General features: G+C 40.4%; 1 protein-coding gene across 2 annotated transcripts in view; it reads right to left on the bottom strand.

Annotated features, from left to right (window-relative positions):
- Positions 1–1,222: 1,222 nt before the first annotated feature.
- SPATA22 (spermatogenesis associated 22) overlaps positions 1,223–25,842 on the bottom strand; it is an 84,267-nt gene continuing 59,647 nt past the window's right edge. For both annotated transcript variants that reach the window (XM_033922469.1, XM_033922470.1), the window contains 5 exons: positions 13,576–13,651; positions 7,202–7,541; positions 6,944–7,073; positions 2,477–2,574; positions 1,223–1,457 (listed from right to left, as the gene is read on the bottom strand). In XM_033922469.1, coding sequence (XP_033778360.1) covers positions 1,266–1,457; positions 2,477–2,574; positions 6,944–7,073; positions 7,202–7,541; positions 13,576–13,651 — 836 coding nt within the window. In that variant the 3' untranslated portion in view covers positions 1,223–1,265. The remainder of the gene's footprint in view (positions 1,458–2,476; positions 2,575–6,943; positions 7,074–7,201; positions 7,542–13,575; positions 13,652–25,842) is intronic.

Here is a 25,842-nt window from a genome sequence, read left to right as displayed (position 1 = left end):
AACTCCCTACTCAACACAATCTCTCTGTCCTATCCTTCCCTCACCCTATGTCAGGGGTGTCAAAGTTCCTCCTCGAGGGCCGCAATCCAGTCGGGTTTTCAGGATTTCCCCAATGAATATGCATGAGATCTATTAGCATACTATGAAAGCAGTGCATGCAAATAGATCTCATGCATATTCATTGGGGAAATCCTGAAAACCTGACTGGATTGAGGCCCTTGAGGAGGGACTTTGACATCCCTGCCCTATGTGGTTCAGCATTCATCCATCTGTCTTCCATTCATTTCCCACAAGCTGCCATCGCTCTCTGGCTATCTTCTCTTCTCTCCCTACTAGGTACAGTATCTCTATTTTGGGTGTCTAGCATCTCCCCTCCTTCCATCCCACACAGACCATCATCTTTCTTACTCTTTCCTATCCCACCATAGCCCAGCATCTCTCCCCTCTCTCTCTGGTTCCCTCCTTCAGTCTGATATTTCCCCTGTACCCTCCCCCCACAGATCCAGCACTTCTCACTGTACTCCCCCCTCCCCTCCAGGTCCAGTGCCTCTTCCCCTCCTTCTCCTCTGTGAATCAATTGCCTCTTCATTCTATTCCTCTTTGTGTGTTCAGCATTCCTATGTGGTTCAGCATTCATCCATCTGTCTTCCATTCATTTCCCACAAGCTGCCATCGCTCTCTGGCTATCTTCTCTTCTCTCCCTACTAGGTACAGTATCTCTATTTTGGGTGTCTAGCATCTCCCCTCCTTCCATCCCACACAGACCATCATCTTTCTTACTCTTTCCTATCCCACCATAGTCCAGCATCTCTCCCCTCTCTCTCTGGTTCCCTCCTTCAGTCTGATATTTCCCCTGTACCCTCCCCCCACAGATCCAGCACTTCTCACTGTACTCCCCCCTCCCCTCCAGGTCCAGTGCCTCTTCCCCTCCTTCTCCTCTGTGAATCAATTGCCTCTTCATTTCTATTCCTCTCCCTCCCTCAGCTCCACCTCCCCAGAAGTCCAACACTTTTCCCTTTCCTCCTTCAGCTGGTCTCATGGTAGGAGGGGAGGAAAGTAAAGACATGAAAATGCTGCAAACTTTACAATAAATAAAATAAAAAAACTACCATGTCATAGCTGGGCATTCACTGAATCCCATGAAAGCCCTGACCACATGCCACTGGAACAAAATATAGTTTTGTAAGATGTTTGATCTAGTGGTGCTTTAATTGATGAAAGGTATCCTAAATATGTTGATGTTACTGTAAATGTTGTTAATATTTTTACAGTTCATTTATTGTTTTCATATATTGCCTGATTTCAGCATCTGCAACTTTAACAAACTCTTCAAAAGTTCTTTGCTCTGCAACTGAAGCAGGTCTTACTGATACACACTTGAACAGGTTCCTCTTTCTGTCATAGGTTCCCATGCACCTGTGAACTCGACCTCTAATTAATTTTGGAAGGTCTCGATCCTATCATAAATTATAAAAAAATTAAATAAGTTATTTGGCCTAAATTCAATTTTTAAATAATTTGTGCTAACAGACTATCAAGTGATATTTGGAATTTCTTTTCAAACAGTTATGAAAACGATACATTCATAGAAAAATATACAGTATTCAGATAATAATGCAAGAGGAAAACCCCTCTCCCATCTCAAATAAACAACCAATAGTATAATTAGACCAATCACTGTTGAGTTCAGAAATGTGATGTTATATATCCCGCCTAACAAATTATACTTGGCTACCCCCCTTTTACAAAACCGTAGCACGTTTTTTAGCGCCAGCCATGGTGGTAACAGCTCCGACACACATAGAATTACTATGAGCGACGGAGCTGTTACCGCCATGGCCAGTGCTAAAACCGCTTTATGGTTTTATAAAAGGGGAGGGGGGGAGTCCAGTATAATTAAGAAGAATCAAAGGGTCTTATCAAGTTGGGTAGCATTAGTTACCAAAAATATCAAAGATTTTAATTGCCTCTTAAACTGAGTCATGTCTGAAGAAAGCCTATGATCAAGAGGAAATCTATTCCACCCATAAAGATCAGTAATACAGAAAGTACAACACCTTGTCTCCTCAAAATGTACCTTAGTCAAGAAAAGAATGGATAATCTCAATGTGCTTTTGAGTGCCCTTGTGGGTTTGTTGATTTTTAAAATGGTAGAAAGGTAGCAAGGGGCTTCCTGCTGCAATGCCTTTGTGTGTTAAAACCCAAATCTTGAATTTGTTCCTTTATTTCTGTCACAATGCATTCTGCTTTTCTTTGAAAATTGTTTTCCTTTTGAGTGTCTTCTCTATGGGGTTAATGGACATCCCCCTGTAATTGTGGTCTAAGAAAGATGATTTTGAATTCTTCTATTAATAATTTTCTTATGTATTTAATTTTATTTTTCTGTTTTTCTGTAACAAGTGTTTATTTGTGAATTATTGCAAACTTAATTAACCCCCCCCAACATTTTTTTAAGTTTAATATGAAAAGTACTTACTATTTCATAGAATACACAGGGCACAGAAGCCTGTCCATCTCTCAGGAGAAAGGTCTTTGCACTATATGGTCCAGAGGTCACTGCAGAATCAAGTGTTGCTAGGTAATATAGAACAAGAAGACATACAATTCAGTACTTTGTTTAATAAATTGTTGCAATTAATTTACTATAAGAAATCTAATATATATATATATATATATACACACACACACACACACACTTAAATATTTCAAATTATACCTACATTCAGTGGTTCAACATGTATCACTAGCTCCACTGAATATGCTATCTAAGTGCAAAAATACTTATCCATAGAAACATCCAATACTGAAGCTTCAATGTATAAGCTCTATGTTAAATAAAGATCCTGAAAAACCATGCTATAGTGCTCATCTTAGAAGGGCTAGTTGTGTTTCAGATGTCCATAAACATTTAAGTCCCATTTTACAAAGCAGGATACACACATCTCAAAACTCAAGTTCATGCATATGTTTTGGGCAAGACTAGGGCATGATAAGTTCATAGACATTTATTCCCCATTTCAGAAGAGGACTAAAAGATCCACACTGTAAATCTACCTGCTACTGAGAATGTTTAGGTATTGGCAAACTACTCTTATTGAGCAGGACCCTCCCTGGAGGAATTAAAGGAGGTTGTCTCATAAATCCCATAGTGTTTTTTGTTCCTCCCAAAAAGCCAAACTGGCAAGGGATACCGGTGTCTGTGACAGTGTTGGGAAAACACGTTTATTTTTCTACAATGGTAAACATAAACATGTATGTGCCAATGTGTGCATGTGCATATTGCTATTCTATAACATATATTTGCAGGTGCTGTCACCAATATGTTTATGTGCTAGTTTCCAATCCGTGGAAAGTTTTGCCTTTTTTTTTTTTTTTTCCTAAAAGGGATGTTTATGTCACCAACACTCAGTACATAAATGCTCATTTCTCCTGTACATTAGAACAGCCTCTAGGTTAGCAAATTCTGTTCTAAAATACTTGTGAAACTTGAAATGTTCTGTCCTAGATGTCTCAATTCCAGCTTTTAAGTCCTGCCAAAAATGGGGCTGTTGGCTTGAACTGCCCAAGTTGTACCTTATTCAAATCAGAAATATTTAGAAGACAATTCTTCGTTTCAAATTCTTTATTCATTTTTGCATATTACAACAAGTGTATTAGATAAAATCATATGAACTTATAAATACACACTTGATTAACTCTCATATAACACATTAAATATAACATTTCATTACATATTTATATTCTATAATATCTTGAATATTATGTAATATACCTAATATCTAAACAATTATTATTAAATAGAACCCTCCCATCCCCATCCCCTCCCGGAACAGAATTTCATACAAATATATTGAGACTATTGATATATTCATATGCATTATGAGATAAATAAAAATAATACCCACCCACCACAATTCTATAAAATGGGGACTAACATTTACGAGCTAAATATGCATGTAAAAGTTTAGAATGTTGAATGTACAATACTGCGTACGCTTTTCAGCGATAGAAAAATGATAAATAGTAGTAGAATAATGGCTTATACATGTGTATGTGTGTACATATACAGTCCATTCTCTTACTCGTGCGTTGATGTGCAATTTTGCCTAACTGCACTTGCATCAAATGCAACCAATATTCCCCATTTGCACCACTATCCCCCTCTTCTACGAAACTGCGATAGCAGTTTTTAGCACGGTGAGCCGCACTGAATGGCCTGCGCTGCTTCTGACGCTCATAGAGTTCCTATGAGTGTCGGGAGCAACGGGGGCCATTCAGCGTGGCTCCCCATGCTATTAACTGCTAGCTCAGTTTAATAGAAGAGGCCCAATATTTGCGTTTTCACGGACCAGCGCTTAAAAAAACAGCTTTTTTGCCTTCACTTTTCACCTCTCAGTCAGGCTTTGCTTACAGATATGGCCCCCAAGCGTCCAGAGTACTTCATGTGCTGTCCCTTGCAGTCTATACATCTTAGCTCCAATGTTAGAAAATTTACTTGCTGCTTTTGGCTTTCCTTGAACTAGGAGTTTTTAATTACACTGCCGTGTTGAGTGGGTCCTTGCTTGTCGCATAATAATTGCATGTAGCAGGGGTTCCAAAGATTAGAGTCATTTACTTCCATGGCTCTCCCTAGCTTACTCATAATTTATTAAGATTTGAAGAGGGTGTGAGAACTGAGTTTGGAGAGCCTTGGTGAACCTAACACCCAATAAAGTGCAAAAAAGTCATTTATAATAATAATAAAAAAATCTCCTGCAACTGATTGTGATTTTTTTTTAAATAATCTTTTTTTCATTTTAAAACACTTTCAATAAGTGGAAACAGAATAGATTAAACATTTAACACTTTAGACATCACTTAAAATTTTAGAAGATTCATACAGATTACCCTCCCCCACCCAACCTAATTTTATCATTAAAGTAACTATAAAATTTTATCATAGTTTCAGAAATACATTATACATATTTTAAACCTAAATTACACATATATAATCATTCAGACTTATTTATTAAACCTCAAAATATCACCCTTCCCCCCTATTACCATCCGTATAAATAATCAATTAAAATAACCTTATATTCCTCCCCCCCCCCCCCCGGATGTGCATTTTTCTAACAACAAAAATCTTAGTTATAATAATTCTACAAAACTGTTTGTGATTTGTGATGGGGAAGTTCTGCAAGTGAGGGGTAGATTTTTTTCAGTGAGATTAAGATTTTATATTTTTTTACAAATTTGTAAATAACAGCAGTCTATGAGATATTCAGTAACACTAGAGCCATCATTGTGTTGACCCTCAGCATTTTAATGAATATCTGAATGAAAAAAATCTACCCCTCACCAATAGAACTGCCTCATCACAAATCACAATCAGCTGCAGATTTTTTTTTTCTTATGACTTTTTTGCACTTTATTGGGTGTTAGGTTCACCAAGGCTCTCCAAACTCAGCTCTCACAACCTCTTCAAATCGTAATAAATTACCCCGGCCTAAGTAATAGGACCCACACTAGAGGCCCTACAGGCCCGGGTTAAGAACGGGTTCCGTTTTTTTAACCGTTAAGTTGAATTTGTATGTAACTCAGATCCTAGTATTCTTCCCACCTTCTCCACCTCCTTGAGGTCCCTCTTACATCCTTTTCCAACCATCCCACTGTTCCCTCTCTACCACCACATCAAACATTACTCCCTCTCATCTCTCTTCCCCATTCATCTCTACCTCACTCCTCTACCACTCCCATGTCAAATAATTCTCTCTCCCTCCCTATGCCCAATTCTCCTCTTTCTTCATCTCCCCACGTGCACCATCTCTCTTTTCCTCTCTCAAACACCCGATTTTCACTCTCTTCATTCTTCCATCCTATGGCTCATGCTCCCCTCCCTCCTTCCCTTCATTCTGTGTCCCGAGTTCATGCCTCCTTCCTCCTTCCTTCCATCATTTGTCCGAAGTTTGTGCTCCCTCCTTCTCAACTCCCAATACATCCCTCTCCCTCCATTCTGTGCCTCAAGTACATGTCTCCCTCCGGCGGGTATTTCCATTCTGCCGGCTCCCTCCTTCTCCCTGCCACAGTTGTTTCTCTGCACAAAGCCACGGGTGGCGGCTCCTACATGCGTCCTGCAACTGAGCAATGTTAGAGGGAAGGTTTCCAGCTCAGCCGCGGGATGCGCGAGGAGCTGCCGCCCGCAGCTTTGTGCAGAGAAATAACTGTGGCAGAGAAGAGGAGGGAGCCGGCCAGAAGGTAAACATCCAGGGGCAGCAATGAGCAAAACGCCACATAGCCCTCAAGCTGGGCCGCACAAAATACCTTGCCGAGCTGCATGGGCTAAGACTTGGACACTCCTGGTCTACAACATCAAATGCAGTTGACAGATCCAGTGAAAGGAGGAGAACACATTTAGATTGATTTAAATAGTAGGGAATAAAAGTGGTGATGCCTACTAAAGTGGTCTAAAAACAGTCTGGTTTGGATGGAGGGTATTTGTCTTTTCTACAAAGTCGTTAAGCTGAGGGAGAACAATGTCTTCTCTGAGCTTTGCCACAAATGGGAAACTGGCAATAGAGCATGAGGTAATGGTCTTTTTTGGATCCTTGAGCTTAGGATGTATGATAGCAGTTTTCCAGGAGGGGTGAACAAGGCCTTGGAAGAGACTCGCTTCAACCATAAGATGAATGAAGGGACCCACTTTAGTAATGTGATGCTTAAGAACATTTTCATGAAGTGGATTGGGAATTGCTGTTGTGAGTTTCATTGCCTTCAAGGCTGCAATAATCTGCCTTGGATAAAGTCTTAAAAATTTATATAATGAATATGCAACCAAAACCAAATAATCTAAGGAGTTACCATTCAAATAATGCAAATCCATGGAAAGAGAATACAGGACACCTATTTAGATCATTCTCTATAATTTTACAAATTTCTGTTACTTGTTTGAAACTTTACATACCTAACACTTCAAACAACAATGGTACTTTATAAGTATATTCACTCCAAAGCTTCATGCATTCGATGACTGCAGGTATGATTCGTAGAGAACTATCATTTTCTTTGATTTTCACTTGCATTCTGGGAACTAACTTTAAATAGAAGAGTGAAAGTGATTAGTTGAAACTGAGAAAGATTCTCCACATAGACTACTACTTTAGACTCAGCAGTAGATATGTTAGTCTACTATATTTTTACACAATAAAGAATTAAGATTTACCTGAATTGTTGCTTCTTCTGGGATACCCCCAAACTGTTTTTCCTTAAGTTTAGTTTGTTGTAAATTATAGCTTAATTTATACAGTGAACTATGATTCTGTAGGCCCCTAGCTGTGCTATTAGATATTAGAGGCCATTGTGCTGTTGATGAATACATTTTTTCAGAGGCAGTTGTCCTTGTTTTACAAGGTTCACAGCTCCTTTGTTGCCAAATATTTCCCAAAGTACTGATCTGGCCATGAACCATTTCTGTATCAGACATGAAATCTGTTCTGCTTGGAAACAGACAATCATTTCCTTTCCAAATTCCAGCATTCATATTCTGTTTTTCACCTTTTAACCTGTAAAATGTACATATTTATATATTAAAAAATTTATATACTGTATATTATCTATACAGTTTACATAATCATAGTCATAAATGTTAGACAAACAAACATTTTAACTAGTTTCAAAAAACTATACCATAAAATTTGATCATTAATCAGATAAAACATTAGCAGTTACATTATGTAAAATCTCAGTTCAGAAAGGCACTTACAAACAATTGTCTTCAGCATTTTCTTAAAACCCATTCTGGCAGTACAAAATCGCAGAACACCTGGCAGGGCATGCCAAAGTCTTGCACCTCCCACGGATAACATAGCCACAACAATCCTTCCTCCCAAGCATACTTTCATGTTATATATGAATAATTATAATTAGCTAAAAGGTATGAAGCTTGATATTGAAAAAGGAGAAATTAGTTCCTTACCTGCTAATTTTCTTTCTTTAGGTCCCTCCAGACCGGCACAGAAACAGATGGGTTTAACACTCCTCTGCCAGAAGGTGGAGACTAAGACACTAACTTTTGGCTACAGTACAAGTGGGCTGTGCAATCCCTCTTACAATCAGTCTTTACGAATAGCCATGCAGAAATCACTAGGCTAAACCAGAACATACAACTCGATACTCACATGGAGAAGACCAAGGAACAGTCCCAAATCAGACCAGGAGACACTGTTGGATACTGATTAGAACAAGAACCTTTCAGAATGTTCTACAGTTCGCCAGCAAAACCAGTCGAACCAAATGCTTCTGCTCTTTCAACTCCCCAAAACAACCAGCAACAACCAAATCACGCAGAAAAAACCCATACTCTTCGCGAAAATACCGAACAAAATGACTGGGCGGGGTCTGTGCCGATCTGGAGAGACTAAAAGAAAGAAAATTAGCAGGTAAGGACTTAATTTCTCCTTCTTTAGTGTCCTTCCAGACTGGCACAAAAACGGATGGGATGCACCAAAGCAGTGAAAGTGATTAGTTGAAACTGAGAAAGATTCTCCACATAGACTACTACTTTAGACTCAGCAGTAGATATGTTAGTCTACTATATTTTTACACAATAAAGAATTAAGATTTACCTGAATTGTTGCTTCTTCTGGGATACCCCCAAACTGTTTTTCCTTAAGTTTAGTTTGTTGTAAATTATAGCTTAATTTATACAGTGAACTATGATTCTGTAGGCCCCTAGCTGTGCTATTAGATATTAGAGTACCCATGCTATTAGATATTAGGGTACCCATGGGACCCTTGAAGAGCTGCCAGAAGAACACGCTCACCAAACACCGTGCCCCAACATGCCTGAACAGCCACACCAAGAAAACCGCCTTAAGAGTAAGGTCCTTCAATGACAAGTGTCGAGAGGCTCAAATGGAGGATGCACGAGCATGGAGACAAAGCTGCAATCTGCATCCAAAGGGAAGACTAGGCAAGGCCTCGCTCCAGGCCATCCTGCAGAAACTCCAGGAGCTCGAAGGGGAACCACACCACGCGCAGAACACTACTCTCCAAAAAGATGCCAAATACAGACATAAGCCCGAGAGCGGAAATTCTCTGCAATCCCAAGAAAGTGGAGATCGCCATATCGGAACATCCCCTCTTCCCGAGGTGAGCCTCTTTCAAGAGCCAAGTCGTAAGATAAAAGGGACCTGGAATGAACTGTGGAAATGGACCCTCAGACAGAAGAATGGGCAAGAGGGTTAGCGGGAGAGGACCTGCCACTAGCAGATGAACCAGATCCGTGTACCATGGGCGCCTGGGCCAGTCCGGAGCCATGAGAATCACATGGTCTGAGTGCTGGGCAATCTGGAGAAGAACTCTGCCCACCAGAGACCATGGAAGGAAAGATATACAGCCGGCTGTCCTGCAACAGAGCATCCAGCCCCTCGGCCTGGTAATCCCTTGGCGACTGAAGAACCTTGGTGCTTTTGTGCTGACACTTATGGCCATGAGATCCATGATCAGCCGACCCCAGGACTGAACAATTAACTTGAAGGCTGAGACACCATTTGCTGGGAGCCAGCACATGACAACTGGGAAAATCTGCCTGAACATTGTCCCCACTGGCAATGTGGGAAGCCAAGATGACCTGAAGATGAGCCTCTACCCACTCCATGAGCAGAAAGGTATCTAGCGCCACCAGAAGACTTTTGGTGCCCCCCTGACGAGTGACATAGGTCACTGCTGGCATTGTCTGAGAGAACTCAAACTAACTTGCCCTCCAGTAAGGACTTAAGCATTCCACTTAAGCTAGCCAAATGGCTCTGGTCTCCAGAACATTGCTTGACCATGTGACCAGGCGGGATCCGTACCTACCTTGGTCACGGTGGTTTCCTGGCTGTCCACCAGGGGGAGCCAGAATGAAGCTAGAACTGAGAACCCTCAGAGAAACCTGTATCCAGGTCACCACTGGGGGACCAAGAGAGATCGGTTCCCTGCTGACTCAGGCAGAGCAGGGTGTCCCTTCTCTAGAAAAGCCAACAGTCTGGAATAAGCTGTTAGGCAGGATTGGGAGAATGCTGAGGTCTCTCTCTCCTGAGGACCTCACAGGCTCAAGCAGGGGTAATGGCTGTACACCCATGGAGGTAGAAGAAGCTAGAATACCTCCAGAACTACCAGTACCAGAGGAAGAAACTCCCATGGAACTTCAGGGAGAACTGCCTGATGAGGAGCTAGCTGGGTTTCCAGAACCAATGGAAGTGGGCTTGGCAACCATGTTCAAGGACTAAGCAAAGACTGTGAGTTTTTGTGGATTTCTAATTTTTGTGACTGGATTCTTTTTCCTGCTTCCAGTCATCTTTCTGGACTGTGTTTTGCTTGTGAAACTCAGAGAGAGTTGGGGGGAGAAGTTTGCTGACACCCGGGAGGGAGTTTTGAAAGCTGTGTGTGCGCTTTTTGGAAAGGCAAACTTAGACCACTCCTCTGTGCCCAGCCCGGATATATTGTTAGGCTGGAGATTGCTTTTTGGTTTATGGTTTTGAGACCAGGAAGACTGCAAGGTGAAAAACATAATTTTTGCAAGGACTGTTTGGAGAGTTGTGAACCGCACTTACCTGAGCTCTGCTTGGGAGCAGACTTGGGTGGAAACAAACTTTGGGTAAAAGTAAGAAATCCTGAGAGCTGCCAGAGTTTCCCTCTGGCCATTTTTGTTTTGTGACAGTTATTTATTTTGTTCAGCTTGGAGCCATTTTTGATTTGTGGAACAGTCTGACTTTATTTTTGTATAGTAAATTTTTCATGTTGCCATGCTACAGCCATGTTTGTGTTTGATTCCAGTTCCTTGATAAAACCTGCAGGGTGACTCCAGTCCGGGTCACACTCCGGTGCACTTTTTGTGTATAGCCACTGAGAGCACTGCTGAGTCCCGGCCTCAAACTGCAGTGTGGCTACAACCAGGACGCCTCCACCAGAGACCAGCAGCCCTGAGCTGAGCGACCAAGACATTAAGCTCCCCAACTAAGGAGGATGGTGTCCGTGAGAAGCACTGTCCACTGGGGCTGATTGAGAGTCACTCTGAACCAGTTTGGAAGACTGAAGCCCCCAGTGTAGGCTGCATCGAACTAACGGGATGCAAGGGGAGGTCCACCAATGGATCAAAAACTGGCTGGTGGACAGGAAGCAGAGGGTTGGAATAAAGGGACATTACTCAGACTGGAAATGGGTCACGAGTGGGGTTCCGCAGGGGTCAGTGCTGGGACCGCTCCTGTTCAATGTCTACATAAACAACCTAGAGGTGGGAACAAAATGTGAGGTCATTAAATTTGCGGATGACACCAAACTATACAGCAGGGTTAAAACCATGAAAGACTGCGAAGATCTCCAAAAGGATCTAACGACACTGGAAGAGTGGGCCAAAAAGTGGCAAATGAGCTTCAACATAGGGAAATGCAAGGTCATGCATGTGGGGAAAAAGAACCCGATGTTCAGCTACAAAATGGGGGGATCACTACTAGGGGTAAGTAACCTTGAAAGAGACCTGGGAGTGATGGTAGACACAACACTGAAGGAGTCAGCGCAGTGCGCCACAGCCTCGAAGAAAGCAAACAAAATGTTGGGTATCATTAAAAAGGGTATCACCACCAGGTCGAAGGAAGTCATCCTGCCACTATATCGTGCAATGGTGCGGCCGCATCTGGAATACTGTGTCCAGTACTGGTCGCCGTACCTCAAAAAGGACATGGCGGTACTTGAGGGAGTTCAGAGAAGAGCAACTAAGCTGATAAAGGGTATGGAAAATCTCTCATATACTGACAGATTGAAACAGTTAGGACTGTTCTCCCTGGAAAAGCGGAGACTTAGGGGAGACATGATAGAAACCTTCAAGATCCTGAAAGGCATAGAGAAAGTAGACAGGGACAGATTTTTCAAACTAAGGGGGACTACAAGTACAAGGGGTCACTCGGAGAAATTGAAAGGGGACAGGTTTAGAACAAACGCTAGGAAGTTCTTTTTCACCCAGAGGGTGGTGGATACATGGAATGTGCTTCCAGAGGTAGATAGGAGCACTGTACAGGGCTTCAAGGAAGGCTTGGATAGGTTCCTAGAGGACAAAGGGATTGAGGGGTATAGATAAGTGTAGAGATGGGTTATAGGGATAGGAGTAGAGGTAAGTTACAGGAATAGGAGTAGAGATAGGTTATAAAGCTAGTCAGGGACCACTGCTCAGGCAAAGAACCTGATGGGCCGCCGCGGGAGCGGACCGCTGGGCGAGATGGACCTCTGGTCTACCTCAGCGGAGGCAACTTCTTATGTTATTATGTTCTTAACCCCCGAGTGGGACCAGCGAGGCCAGATCTTGCATCTTTGGTGACCACCGCCAAAACAGCACATACTTAAGAGGATACATGTCAGCATGAGCCCACTGGACCACTTCCAAGGAGGCTGCCATAAACCCCAAGACCTACAGAAAGGCTTGCACCAGCGGACATCGGCAAGCCATCAGAGAGGGAATCTGCATCTGCAATTTGCACACTCTGGCCTCCGGAAGGAAAACTCTCTCCAAGCTGGAGTCAAAAAGAACGCCGAGATATGCCAATCACTGAGACAGAGTCAACTGGCTCTTGGACAGGTTGACCTCCCAGCCCAGGATCTGGGAAACTCCATACTCTCCTGTAACAACTTCGCTAGATTTAACCAATCGTCCAGATAGGGGTGCACCAGAATGCCCTCCTTTGCAGAAGGCAGCTGCCATCACAAATAATAATCTTGGTGAAAGTGTGTGGCACCATAGCTAGACCAAAGGGAAGTGAACAAAACTGATAAAGCTCTCCCAAAATCGCAAAGTGTAGGAAGCACTGATGAGAGGTCCAAAAAGGAACATGCAGATAGGCCTCTGTCAGATCGAGAGAAGTCAGAAATTTCCCAGGCTGAATGGCCAGAATTACCGAATTCAGGGTTTCCACTGGGAGAGCACTGTAGACACCTTTGAGATCCAAAATGGGCCGAAAAGATCCCTTTTGCTAGGGCACCATGAAGTAAATGGAGTACTTGACGGTGCGAAGCTCCTGAGGAGGCACTGGGACTACCGCTTTGAGGTCCAACCACCTGACCAATGTCTGCTGAAAAGTCTTTCTCTTCTCCCGGCCACCTGAAGATAAGCCTTGCACAAGGCTAAAACAAAATCAGGAGAAAAACCCCCTTGCAGCCCAATGTGACTCACTGCCAAAGCAGTGGACCCAGCAGAAACCTGCTCCTGTCTCTCCAATACAGGGGGAAGGTCACTTGAGGCTGCAGACAAAATGGACGTGATTCCCAGTGAACTGGGCCGGTCTGGAGAGTTACTAAAGAAGTTGATTTAACATGTAATCAGCTAGAGAATGTATCCAAATGTTATAATTAGGCAGTCTGATATTATTATATAAAAAATGCAAACTATAATGTATGAAAACATGAAAATATAAATGGCTCCATTTACAAAGCCATGGTTTCTATGAGCTTCGGAGCATTCACCCAGCTAGCTCACAGTATAAAACCTCAACTACAGCTTTGTAAAAGCCAGCAAAAGTTTCTTAAAATTTGATTTAAAAAATCAAAAGCAGTATCATTTTTTCCTACCTACTATTATCCATTGTTTTTCCTTGGTGAGATAATGTTGCCATTCTATTTTTCCCAAACAAATCTTGGACAGGAACTAGTAATAAAAGGTTAAAAAAGTGAAATTGTTACCAAACAAGAAAAGTATTTTATCAATCTGAAGTCATCAGCAATTATTTAAAGAGATTACTATAAAACAGGTACTAGATAGATAGACAGACAGTACTTCAATATTGTTGACCATTGTTATTCATGAACATCAGTGTTGAGTGGCTCAGTGGTTTGAACATGTTTATTTTGGGGTTAGAACACAATGACAAAGTAGAGAAAGAAGATGGACTAAAGTTCAATATAAACTCCAAGTTTTATTGTCATAGAACCACATTAACATGTAGAATGATGTGACATAGCCTGTGTTTTGGCAAGAAAACCACCTACCTCTGGAGTCACATGGGGGAAATTCTGTATAGGATGCCAGTTTCTGCAGCCGCCTAAGAAGAGGCTGAGAATCTCACACCGGCATCCTACACAGAATCATATATGCCCTAAGGGAGAGATGCATAACTCCACCTAACCACCCCAATTATGTAACCGGCATAGATGCCGGTTAGAAAATTATGTTGCTGCTGAGCTGATAGTGGCAAGGGAATCTCCCTCGGGAAAGCTTAGGTGTTCCTACTCATCTCTCTAGACCGGGGGTCGGCAACCTGCGGCTCCAGAGCCGCATGCGGCTCTTTTCCACCTTTGCTGCGGCTCCGGTAGTGTGTCACGCAGGCATGCAGCTTACAAGTCCGGCGTCGCAGCGGGAAATAGCCATGCTGAGCAGTGAGCTCAGCACATCCACAGATGAAAGCCTTGTTTGCTGATTGGTCCGGCGGCCCCGCCCCGCCGTGCCGCCGGACCAATCAGCAAGCAAGGCTTTCATCTGTGTAGTGCTGAGCTCACTGCTCAGCATGGCTATTTCCCGCCGCGACGCTGGACTTGTAAGGTGCACGCCTGAAAAAGAAATCATCCTGGCCGGGGTCGGTGTCATGCTCCGGAGATCTACAGCCTTCCTATCTCCCTCTCCTTTCTACCTGCTTCCGGCCACATCCCCTGCTCCGCGGCTCTCTTCGGCAACTCAGCAGCAGTGATCGACACAAGCTTCTGACGTCGGGGCCTACCCTCTGCGAGTCCCGCTTGTTTCAACTTCCTTTTTCCACAAAGGCGGGACTCATAGAGGGAAGGCCTCGATGTCGGCAGCTTGTCTTGATCACTGCTGCTGACGAGTTGCTGAAGAGAGCCGCGGAGCAGGGGGTGTTGCCGGGTGCAGATAGAAGGGAGAGGGCCAGATGCAGGACTCGTGGGTGAGGGAGGAGAAGAGAGAGAGAAAGAGAGAGGGGAGGGAAACAAAAGGAAATCTTTCATACTGGGCTGGGCCGGAGTGGAGGGAGGGTGGAAAGATTCTAGCTACAGGGTGCAGTAACAAAGGAAAAGGGGGGGAAAGCTGAAAATGGAGATAGTGACACAAAGAAGAGAAAGGGTAAGCAGGACCTACTGAATAAGGATAGAGATACAGAGGGGACATGAAGAGGAGGTGAAATAGAGACATAGAAGTAATGCTGAAAAAGTGGGGGGGGGGAGATAAAGACATTGAAAGGGCAAATGGTGAACATGGCGTAAAGATAAGGACAGAGACAAATGAAGATTCTGAAAAAGTGGTGAGATAGGGATATAGGTGAGATGGACACAAAGAAGGGTGATGCTGGAAAATAGGTGGAATGGTAATTCTGACAGACACAGAAGGGAAATGCTGGATCAAGGAGAGATGGGGCTCAGGCTGGATGGAATGAGTAGAAATGCCTTGTTGGCCCGGAACTTCCTCTCCTACGTCAGAATTGACGTCAGGGAGCGGAATGCTGGTCAGCGCAACACTTCTGCAGGGAAAGCTTGGGACGGCGGTGGCTTGGGGGCTGTTCCCCGATTGCGGTGGCAGCAAACCGAGTGGCTTGGGGGAGGGCACGGAGACAGAAAGAAGGGGGAACAGGGAGACAGAAAGAAAAAGTTGGGGGAGAGAATGAGGTCTGGAGGAGAGGAAACATACAGGAGGCTGAAAGAAAGGAAGAAAGATTGGATGCACAGTCAGAAGAAGAAAGTGCAACCAGAGACTCATGAAATCACCAAATAGCAAAGGTAGGAAAAATGATTTTATTTTCAATTTAGTGATCCTGTATATAGCATTAAGATAAGAAACAATATATGCAGTGTTAGATTTGTTTTATAATGGTTTTGCGGCTCCAAGTTTTTTTTTCTTTTCGAAAACGGGTCCAAGTGGCTCTTTATGTCTTAAAGGTTGCAGACCCCTGCTCTAGACCCTTGAAAATGCCTACAGTGTAGGCCACCTGCCTCAGGTAGGTTTTTTTCTGAAAATGTGCATCCCGATTGGCTGGTTAGACAGTGGTAGGACGCCTACTGCTGGGACACTGTTTATACAAAAAACCCCAATGCATACAGATACATCTATAACATCCCTGTAAGTACATGACACCTACACAAAAAAGCACATGGAAAATAAATTTGTATAAGTAAAAAACACATGTGAACAATCAAGCGAGAAACTTATATGTAATCCTTTAGAGCTGAAAAGTTACCCAGTTCCAGGATGGAGATTCTGAACTAGTCCTGGATTTCTGCAACCCTATCCTGGAAATTATGGGATGTGAAGCACTGATTTCACTTGATAGTATCAAGGACTACAAACAGCACACTGAACTGGAATGTACGAGATTTGTTCAAAAAGTTCCATAACAGTTTGAATTGCGCACCGTTGGATGTTCTTTTCAGACACGCTAGGTGGGCATTGAGTAGCTTGAAACATCATGTGCAACCTCCTTTTTTCCGTTTGTCGATACTGTATCTGTTTTCGTCTCCGAGCTACAGCAGTTTTTGTGAAAGTGTGTTTTCGTGATCGGCTATTTTTCATCATGTGTGACCTCAATAAGCAGTGCTACAGCGTGAAGTTCTGTTTTAATTTGGGTAAGAAAGCTACAGAAGGGGGCGTGGCTTGGACGCGAACTCTGATGGTTGGGTGAGAGAGTAGCTCCGCATAGACAAGCTATATATATAAGAAATACTACCAAAAAAAAAATTTATTTTTAAAAGAAATCACTGAAATATAACAGAACATGGCTTCTAGTAAACAAAATAAAGCTGATTTGGGTGCCGGAGTATCTGGAACAGGAAGCAATAAGAGATCGAAACCAGAGCCGGTTACACCATCTAAAATGCTGCTGCTATCGGAAAAAAATCCAGACGTTATGGAAGAACTGAGACAAATAAAAGAAATTGTCTTAGATAGTAATAAAAAACTACAAAAAGCGATTGAAGAAGCCGCAATCCTTACAAAAAGAGTGGACATGACAGAAAACAGAATTTCTACATTGGAAGATAATGCAGAGCAACTAAACATAGATATGAGATACAGCAAAACCATATGGAAAGAGGTGACAGAAATTAAAAGAAATCTTGAAGACAGCCGGAATCGTGAACGAAGGAATAATTTAAGAATTATTGGACTACCGGAAGGAGTGGAAAAAAACGATCCGATTGCCTTTCTGGAAAAATTTCTACCTAAAATATTGCCACTAAAATTTAAAACAGAATTAGAAATCGAAAGAGCACACAGGATTCCAACACAAAGAAATAATACGCAAACGGGACCAAGGACTTTAATATTTAAACTTTTAAGGCATCAACAAGCAATAGAAATATGTCAACTAGCCAAGGAAAACAAAAATCTCAAATGCCAAGACTCAAAAATACATATTGTCCCAGATTTTGCGAAAGAAACAGCATCAAAAAGAAAACAATTTCTGGACATGAGACCCCAACTGAGATCTTTAGGAGCTAGGTTTGGACTCCTTTAACCAGCGGTAATGAAAGTTACTATCGCTAACAAAACTCAAAACTTTATGGACCCCAAAAAACTACAGGAATTTCTGGATCAACACGATCAACCAATGACAACTTAAAGACATTTGATGGCTACTTTTAATACTTATAAACTTATATATACTTATATAGGAAATAAATCTTTCAATATAGAAGAAAATTTGAAAACATCGGTTAAAGATTCAAAACTTTCAAGACAACGGAAAATTTGCACGAGGATCGAATTAAAAATTTAAACAACATGCAACGTTCTCAACAAGAAGCAAAGAAGAAATCCACAAGATTCAATTCTAGAACTTTTAAACATGCAAGAATGTGAATTAGACAGAGATCCATCTTGAAATGATGACGAAGGATGATTTTCTCTTTGACAAAAGAATAAGGGATGTGCTGATTGGATAGAAAATATTGAGGGCGGAGTATAGAGAGGAAAGAAAGCCATCCTCCAATCATATTATGTCTGGTTTAATCGAATGATTTCCTGTAAGAGGCGGTGCTTCCGGCTAAACTTGGGTTTCAAATACATTACATTGCGTTTCAATAGAAAAATATATAAAATTTGAAACGCAAGTTTGCCTGACAAGTTTTTGATTTTACTTTAAGGATTCCCTTATGCCTCATATTTATTCCTCATATAAAATAAATATATATTCCTCATACAAAATTGATAATTTTAAAATGCACCGATGTTCATTCAAATCCTATGGGTTTAGTTGGATGAAATAACAAAATCTGATACTTAGAAATATTAGTAATGTAAAAAATGAATTTCTTTTTGATCTCTATATGAAATGTTCCTAAAAAACATATTATTGTATAAAAATGCACATGAAAATAGAAGATGAATATATTAATTACTTAATTACTTAAGTTTTATAAATTGATTATCAAATTTAAAATATTATATAAAATTTTTTTATATAATATGATAATATATTTTTATATTTTATTTCATTTGGAATGAGTTATCCTTATAAACTTAAAAATATACAAAAATGGATAAAAAAAATATTTTATATTTTAAGAATGACCAAATTAATGAAAAATGTTTTATTACCAAGATTTTCATATATTACTTTGATTACTTTGATTTAAAAAAAAAAAATAATAATAATAATTTTTTTTGGTAGTAATTTAGATAAATTAATTAATAGCTTGAGGGAGTTATTTAAATCTAACCTCAATCTGCGTATCCAAGTTTTCGTAATTAAAAAGGGAGGGATGGGAGGGATAGGAGGGAATAGAAGGGAGATATATAAGAAAAGGATAGGTGAAGGGGGGGGGGGGAAAAGATACAAAATATTTAAATTATTGGGAAAATTTTTATCTTAAAATCATTTATTGTTTATTATCTAAAAAATTAAAAAAAAAAAAAAGATAAATGGATCTTAAAATAATGTCCTTAAATGTTAATGGTCTAAATCATATGATAAAAAGGAAAAAAGCACTATTATTTTTAAAGAGGCAAAATACAGATATATGCTTTATACAAGAGACCCACCTTTCACATATTGAATCTATTAAGCTAGAAGGAGGTTGGGTCAAACATTGTTTTTTCTCACCAGCTGTAGGGAAAAAAGCGGGTGTTGCTATTCTAGTAAATAAAAAATGCTCTGCTACATTCAAATTAAAAGCTTCAGATATTCATGGAAGATGGGTAATTGTAGAAATGAATATGGGAAATACTACCATGACGTTGTTTAATATATACGCCCCTAATTCGAACCAAAATGAATTCTTTAAAACTCTTCAACAACTAATTTTACCACTGGCTACTTCAAATCTTATAGTAGCAGGGGATTTCAGTGCTGTAATGGATCCTTTATTGGATAAAAACCCAAGTAGAGTTATGAAATCTATGGGATTAGAAAATTTGATTCAATCTTGCGATTTAGCAGATATATGGCGAATACTTCATTTTGATGGTCGGGAATTTTCTTTCTGTTCTCATGTTCATAATTCTTTTTCAAGAATAGATTATATTTTTATTTCAAATCATCTAGCACATCAGGTGACACAGGCTGCTATTGATCCTATTATTTTATCTGATCATGGTGGAGTATGGATCAAAATTAAAATTATAGATCAAAACAATAATAGACCAATTTGGAAGTTAGATAATACATTGTTAGCTGATCCAATTTTTTGTGAAAATCTTCTAATAAAAATGAAAGAATTTTTTCAAATAAATGACAAAGATGAGATTAATAGAGAAACTCTATGGGATGCTTTTAAGGCATCAATTAGAGGACAAATAATTTCCTATTCGGCTTTTCTTAAAAAACAGATTAAAAAACAATTTTTAATCTTAGAAAAAGAGATTAAAAATTTAGAATCAAAACTTATAGAAAAATGGGAATATTCTATTCAACAAGAATTACTAAAACTAAAAGGTAAATATAATGAGATCTCATCTAAAATGATTAGGAAAGATTTATTTTCTCAGCAAACGTTGTATTATGGTAACTCAAATAAGTCGGGAAGAATATTAGCAAACTATCTTAAAGCAAAAAAAAGAAAAACAAAATTAATTGCTATAAAAGATGAAAATGGTGACACACTTACACAAATTGAACCTATTTTAAAACAATTCCTAAAATTTTATAGATCTCTTTATTCTTCCAAGACTTATTTAAATAAAGAAAAAGATGGTTTAGAATTTTTAAAAATGTTAGAGGGTCCAAAAATTCCTGAACATATAAAACGAAGTTTAGAAGAACCAATATCACTAAAAGAATTAGGAACAGCTTTGAAATCCCTTAGAGTTGGATCCGCTCCAGGTGGTGATGGATATACAGTTGAATTCTATAAAACATTTAAAAATTTTTTATTACCCTATTTATTAAATCTTTATCAATATCAACTTAATAAAGGTTGTATTAACGGCACTATATCAGAATCTTTAACTATTGTTTTGCCAAAATCTAATAAAGATCCCACTTTGGTCTCAAACTATAGACCAATATCTTTAATAAATGTAGATGGAAAATTATTAGCAAAAATACTTGCGTTAAGATTGGCTAATGCTCTCCCCCATATTATAGGTATGCATCAAACAGGATTCGTTGCTCAGAGACATTCATATCATAATACCAGATTAACATTCCATATGTTATATTTAACAAAAAAAATGAATGAGCCTACTTTTGCTGTCTCATTGGATGCAGAAAAGGCTTTTGATAGAGTAGAATGGCCTTTTATGTATCAGGCAATGGAATGGTTTGGTATAGGTCCTGGATTCATACAAATGATACAAACATTGTACAGCTCCCCTTCTGCTAGATTATATATTAATAACACGTTTTCAGAAAAATTTAATCTACAGAGAGGAGTTAGACAAGGATGTCCCTTATCTCCTTTGCTGTTTGATATTGTTTTAGAACCCTTAATATTAGCTATCCAACAAGCAAAGGAGATACAAGGTATACCTCATTCAGACAGAGAATATAAGATATCTGCTTATGCAGACGATTTATTATTATATTTGAGGAATCCAGAATCCACCATTCCATATCTACTTGAACTGATTGAGAAATTTGGAAATTTTTCAGGATATAAAATTAACTGGAATAAATCAGAGGTTCTTCCACTAAATATACACAAGGTTTATTTGATACATTCTCTTTTGTTTGGAAGGAAGAGTCTATTAAATACCTTGGAATTTTGATAACAAAAACAATAGATGAAACAATGAAAATTAATGAAAAATGTTTATTACAAAAAGTGATAGAAATGTGTGAGCAATGGAATCCTTTACATTTATCTTGGTGGGGAAGAATACAAACAGTTAAAATGATGATTCTACCTGTAGTTTGCTACCAAATGGGGATGATACCAGTTTTCTTTCAAGATTCTTTTTATAAAAAATTAAATAGGATTTTGACAAAATTTATATGGCTTGATAAAAAACCAAGAATTGCTCTAGTGTCGTTGCAAAAACCAATTAAAGAGGGAGGGGTAAATTTTCCCAACTTTTATAGGTATCATCAAGCCTATATTTTACGTCATGGTATGTATTGGATCCTCCCAGAGCCCACAGATAATATTCCAGACTGGTTCTGGCTGGAATGGAGGCTTATGTTTCCATTACGTCTTAGTCATGTAATTAGTATCAAAATGCCAAGGTTATACAAAGACCATAAAATATTTATGGATACCTGGAAAACTATAAGATACATAAGTAATCTAACTCATATTCCAATTAGTAAATCAACTACTCAAACTATATGGCTAAACCCCAAGATCAAGATTGGCGGTTTTAAAGTCATCTGGAAGCACTGGATGATAGCAGGTATTCGTATTTTGGATGATGTAATAAAAAATGGAAAGTTGCTGGAGTTTTCACAATTGCAACACAATTTTGGCCTTAATAAAACACAATATTTTAAATGGTTGCAATTGAAGCAGTCTATTCAGGTAGGGTTCCCTGAATGGAAAAACCTCACTAAATATCACAGTTTGGAATTCTTGTGTTTCCAGATGGACTCAATAGGACATAAAGCCGCACAGTGGTATAAAATAATATCCGGATTTATAAATAAAAAACCAAAAAATGGTCTTAGAGACATTTGGAGCATTGAGATAAAGCATCAGATTAGTGCATCTCAATGGCCACGGCTTTGGTCTTGGAGGTTAAAATGTACAGTGTCAGCATCTATGAGACAAACTTGGTTTTTTCTTCTACATAGAGCTTTTTGGACCCCTGTTCGTTTACAAAAAATAGATAGCTCAAGATCTAATAGATGCTGGCACTGTCATACTGAAGTTGGGACATTAGATCATCTTTTATTCTTTTGTCCATTAATCTTATCATTCTGGAAATCAATTTGGCCCCAAATTAATAGGATGTTAGAAAATCCGGTAGCCTTGACATATGATACTATATTATTTGGAACAACCATGAGAGCAAGAAGTCAAATTTCATCAAGTAATAACAAACTTCTATTTATTTTAACTGGAATAGCAATACAACAAATCACATTTAATTGGAAACAACATGACAGATTAAACTATATTTTCTGGTGGAACTCGGTATGCCACATATACAAAATGGAACTCGCTATTGCAACACAAAAAGGATATATGAATAAATTTCAAAAAATATGGGGACCATTAACAAATTTTTGTAAAGAATGATACATTTTTCCCATAATTAAAATATATGATAAGAAGGGAAAAGGGAGGGGAGCATATTTCTGGTTAATACAAAATATTTCAATAATTTAAATTATTATACCAATAACAGAAGAGAATACAATAAAAATATATATTATTGACTGGAAGGGAGGGGGGAGGGGATGGGAAACTATTATATTCAGTATTTATTATATAATTTAAAATTCTTATATATTAATCTGTATTTTATACTTTGCTTCAAAAGAAAAATGTTTTACTGATACTTATTATGAGTTTATCAAGTGTGTATATCCAAGTTTTAATTGAGCTTATGTAATCCACTTGCTGTAACATAAGAAAATGAATAAAGATTTATAAAACAAAAAAAGAAAGCTACAGAAGCTAATGAAATGTTGAAAGTGGCTTATGGGGAACATGTCATGAGTCGTGGAAGGTGTTTGAATATGTCAAAATAGCACAGTTACTTACCGTAACAGGTGTTATCCAGGGACAGCAGGCAGATATTCTTGACTGATGGGTGACGGCACCGACGGAGCCCCGGTACGGACAATTTTAGAGTGATTGCACTCTAAGAACTTTTTAGAAAGTTCTAGCTCGGCCGCACCGCGCACGCGCGAGTGCCTTCCCGCCCGACAGAGGCGCGCGGTCCCTCAGTTAGTATAAGCCAGCTAAGAAGCCAACCCGGGGAGGTGGGTGGGACGCAAGAATATCTGCCTGCTGTCCCTGGATAACACCTGTTACGGTAAGTAACTGTGCTTTATCCCAGGACAAGCAGGCAGCATATTCTTGACTGATGGGTGACCTCTAAGCTAACAAAAAAAGGGATGGAGGGAAGGTTGGCCATTAAGAAAACAAATTTTGTAAAACAGATTGGCCGAAGTGACCATCCCTTCTGGAGAATGCATCCAGACAATAATGAGATGTAAAAGTGTGAACTGAGGACCAAGTAGCAGCTTTGCAGATTTCCTCAATAGGAGTGGAACGGAGGAAAGCTACAGATGCTGCCATTGCTCTGACTCTATGGGCCGTGACAGAACCTTCCAGTGTCAGTCCGGTCTGAGCATAACAGAATGAGATGCACGCTGCTAGCCAATTAGACAACGTACGTTTAGAAACAGGACGTCCCAATTTATTCGGATCAAAGGATAGAAAGAGTTGGGGAACTGATCTGTGGGGTTTCGTACGCTCCAGATAGTAAGCAAGAGCCCTTTTACAATCCAAAGTATGCAGAGCTTGTTCCCCAGAATGAGAATGAGGTTTTGGAAAGAAAACCGGTAGAACAATGGATTGGTTGAGATGAAATTCAGAAACAACCTTGGGGAGAAACTTTGGATGTGTACGCAGAACCACCTTGTCATGATGAAAGACCGTAAAAGGTGGATCTGCAACCAGTGCATGAAGCTCACTGACTCTCCTGGCAGAGGTAAGAGCAATAAGGAAAAGTACCTTCCAAGTGAGAAATTTGAAAGGAGAAGTAGCTAAAGGTTCAAATGGAGGCTTCATTAAAGCTGAAAGAACCACATTGAGATCCCAGATAACCGGAGGGGCTTTAAGAGGTGGTTTCACATTAAAAAGCCCACGCATGAACCTGGACACCAGGGGATGAGCTGAAAGAAGTTTTCCATGGACTGGCTCATGAAAAGCTGCAATGGCACTGAGGTGGACCCTGATGGAAGAGGACTTCAGGCCAGAATCAGACAAAGAAAGAAGATAATCCAACAACGTCTCCACCGCTAGGGAAGTGGGATCAAGATGATGAAGAAGACACCAGGAAGAAAACCTCGTCCACTTTTGATGGTAACATTGTAGAGTGGCTGGTTTCCTGGAGGCATCCAGAATGGAACGAACGGGCTGAGATAAAAGAGTATCAGTCGAGTTCAGCCCGAGAGATACCAAGCCATCAGGTGTAGAGACTGGAGGTTGGGATGCAGAAGGGTTCCCTGCTGTTGCGTAAGCAGAGAAGGAAACAGAGGAAGAAGAAAAGGTTCCCTGGAACTGAGTTGAAGTAGAAGGGAGAACCAATGTTGCCTGGGCCACCTCGGAGCAATCAGAATCATGGTGGCTCGTTCCCTCTTGAGCTTGAACAAGGTTCTCAACATGAGAGGCAGAGGAGGGAAGGCGTACAGGAACTGATTCGACCAGTTGAGGAGAAAAGCATCTGCTGATAGACGGTGTGGAGAGTAAAGTCTGGAGCAGAATAGGGGCAGCTGATGATTGTGAGGAGCTGCAAAGAGGTCTATCTGAGGAGTGCCCCATTGATCGAAGATAGACTGTAGAGTTACAGGATCGAGTGTCCACTCGTGAGGTTGGAGAATTCTGCTGAGTTTGTCCGCTAAGGAATTTTGTTTCCCCTGAATGTAGATAGCTTTCAGGAAGAGATGGTGATCTATGGCCCAAGTCCATATCTTCTGGGCTTCCTGGCATAAAAGGCGAGAGCCTGTCCCACCCTGTTTGTTGATGTAGTACATCGCAACCTGATTGTCTGTGCACAACAGAAGGACCTGAGGAAAGAGAAGGTGTTGGAAGGCCTTGAGGGCGTAAAACATCGCTCTGAGTTCCAGGAAATTGATTTGATGCTTCCTCTCCTGGGCTGACCAAAGACCTTGAGTCTGGAACTCGTTCAAGTGAGCTCCCCATGCATACAGAGAGGCGTCGGTGGTGATGACTAGTTGATGAGGCGGCTGATGGAACAGAAGACCTCTGGATAGATTTGAGGATACCAACCACCATTGAAGAGACTGACGAAGAGATGATGTCACAGATATGTGTCGTGAGCAAGGGTCCGACGCTTGGGACCACTGAGTAGCAAGGGTCCATTGAGGAGTGCGCAGGTGAAGACGGGCATGAGGTGTGACATGAACTGTGGATGCCATGTGTCCCAAGAGTACCATCATTTGTCTTGCTGAGATGGACGGCAGAGGAAGTACCTGGTGACATAGAGACTGAAGAGTCTGGAGACGATTGGATGGTAAGAAAGCTCTCATGAGGAGTGTATCTAGGATCGCTCCAATGAATTGAAGTCTCTGAGTGGGAATGATATGAGATTTGGGTAGATTGATCTCGAATCCCAGAAGTTGTAGAAACTGGATGGTTTGGTTGGTGGCCAGAAGGACCGCTTGAGCAGAAGTGGCTTTGATCAACCAATCGTCCAGGTAAGGAAATACATGCAGGTGGTGAGAGCGTAGAAATGCCGCTACCACAATGAGACATTTGGTGAATACC

This window comes from Geotrypetes seraphini, chromosome 15, assembly GCF_902459505.1.
Source record: "Geotrypetes seraphini chromosome 15, aGeoSer1.1, whole genome shotgun sequence".
Classification (NCBI taxonomy): domain Eukaryota; kingdom Metazoa; phylum Chordata; class Amphibia; order Gymnophiona; family Dermophiidae; genus Geotrypetes; species Geotrypetes seraphini.
This window is presented reverse-complemented; position numbering and strand designations above follow the sequence as displayed.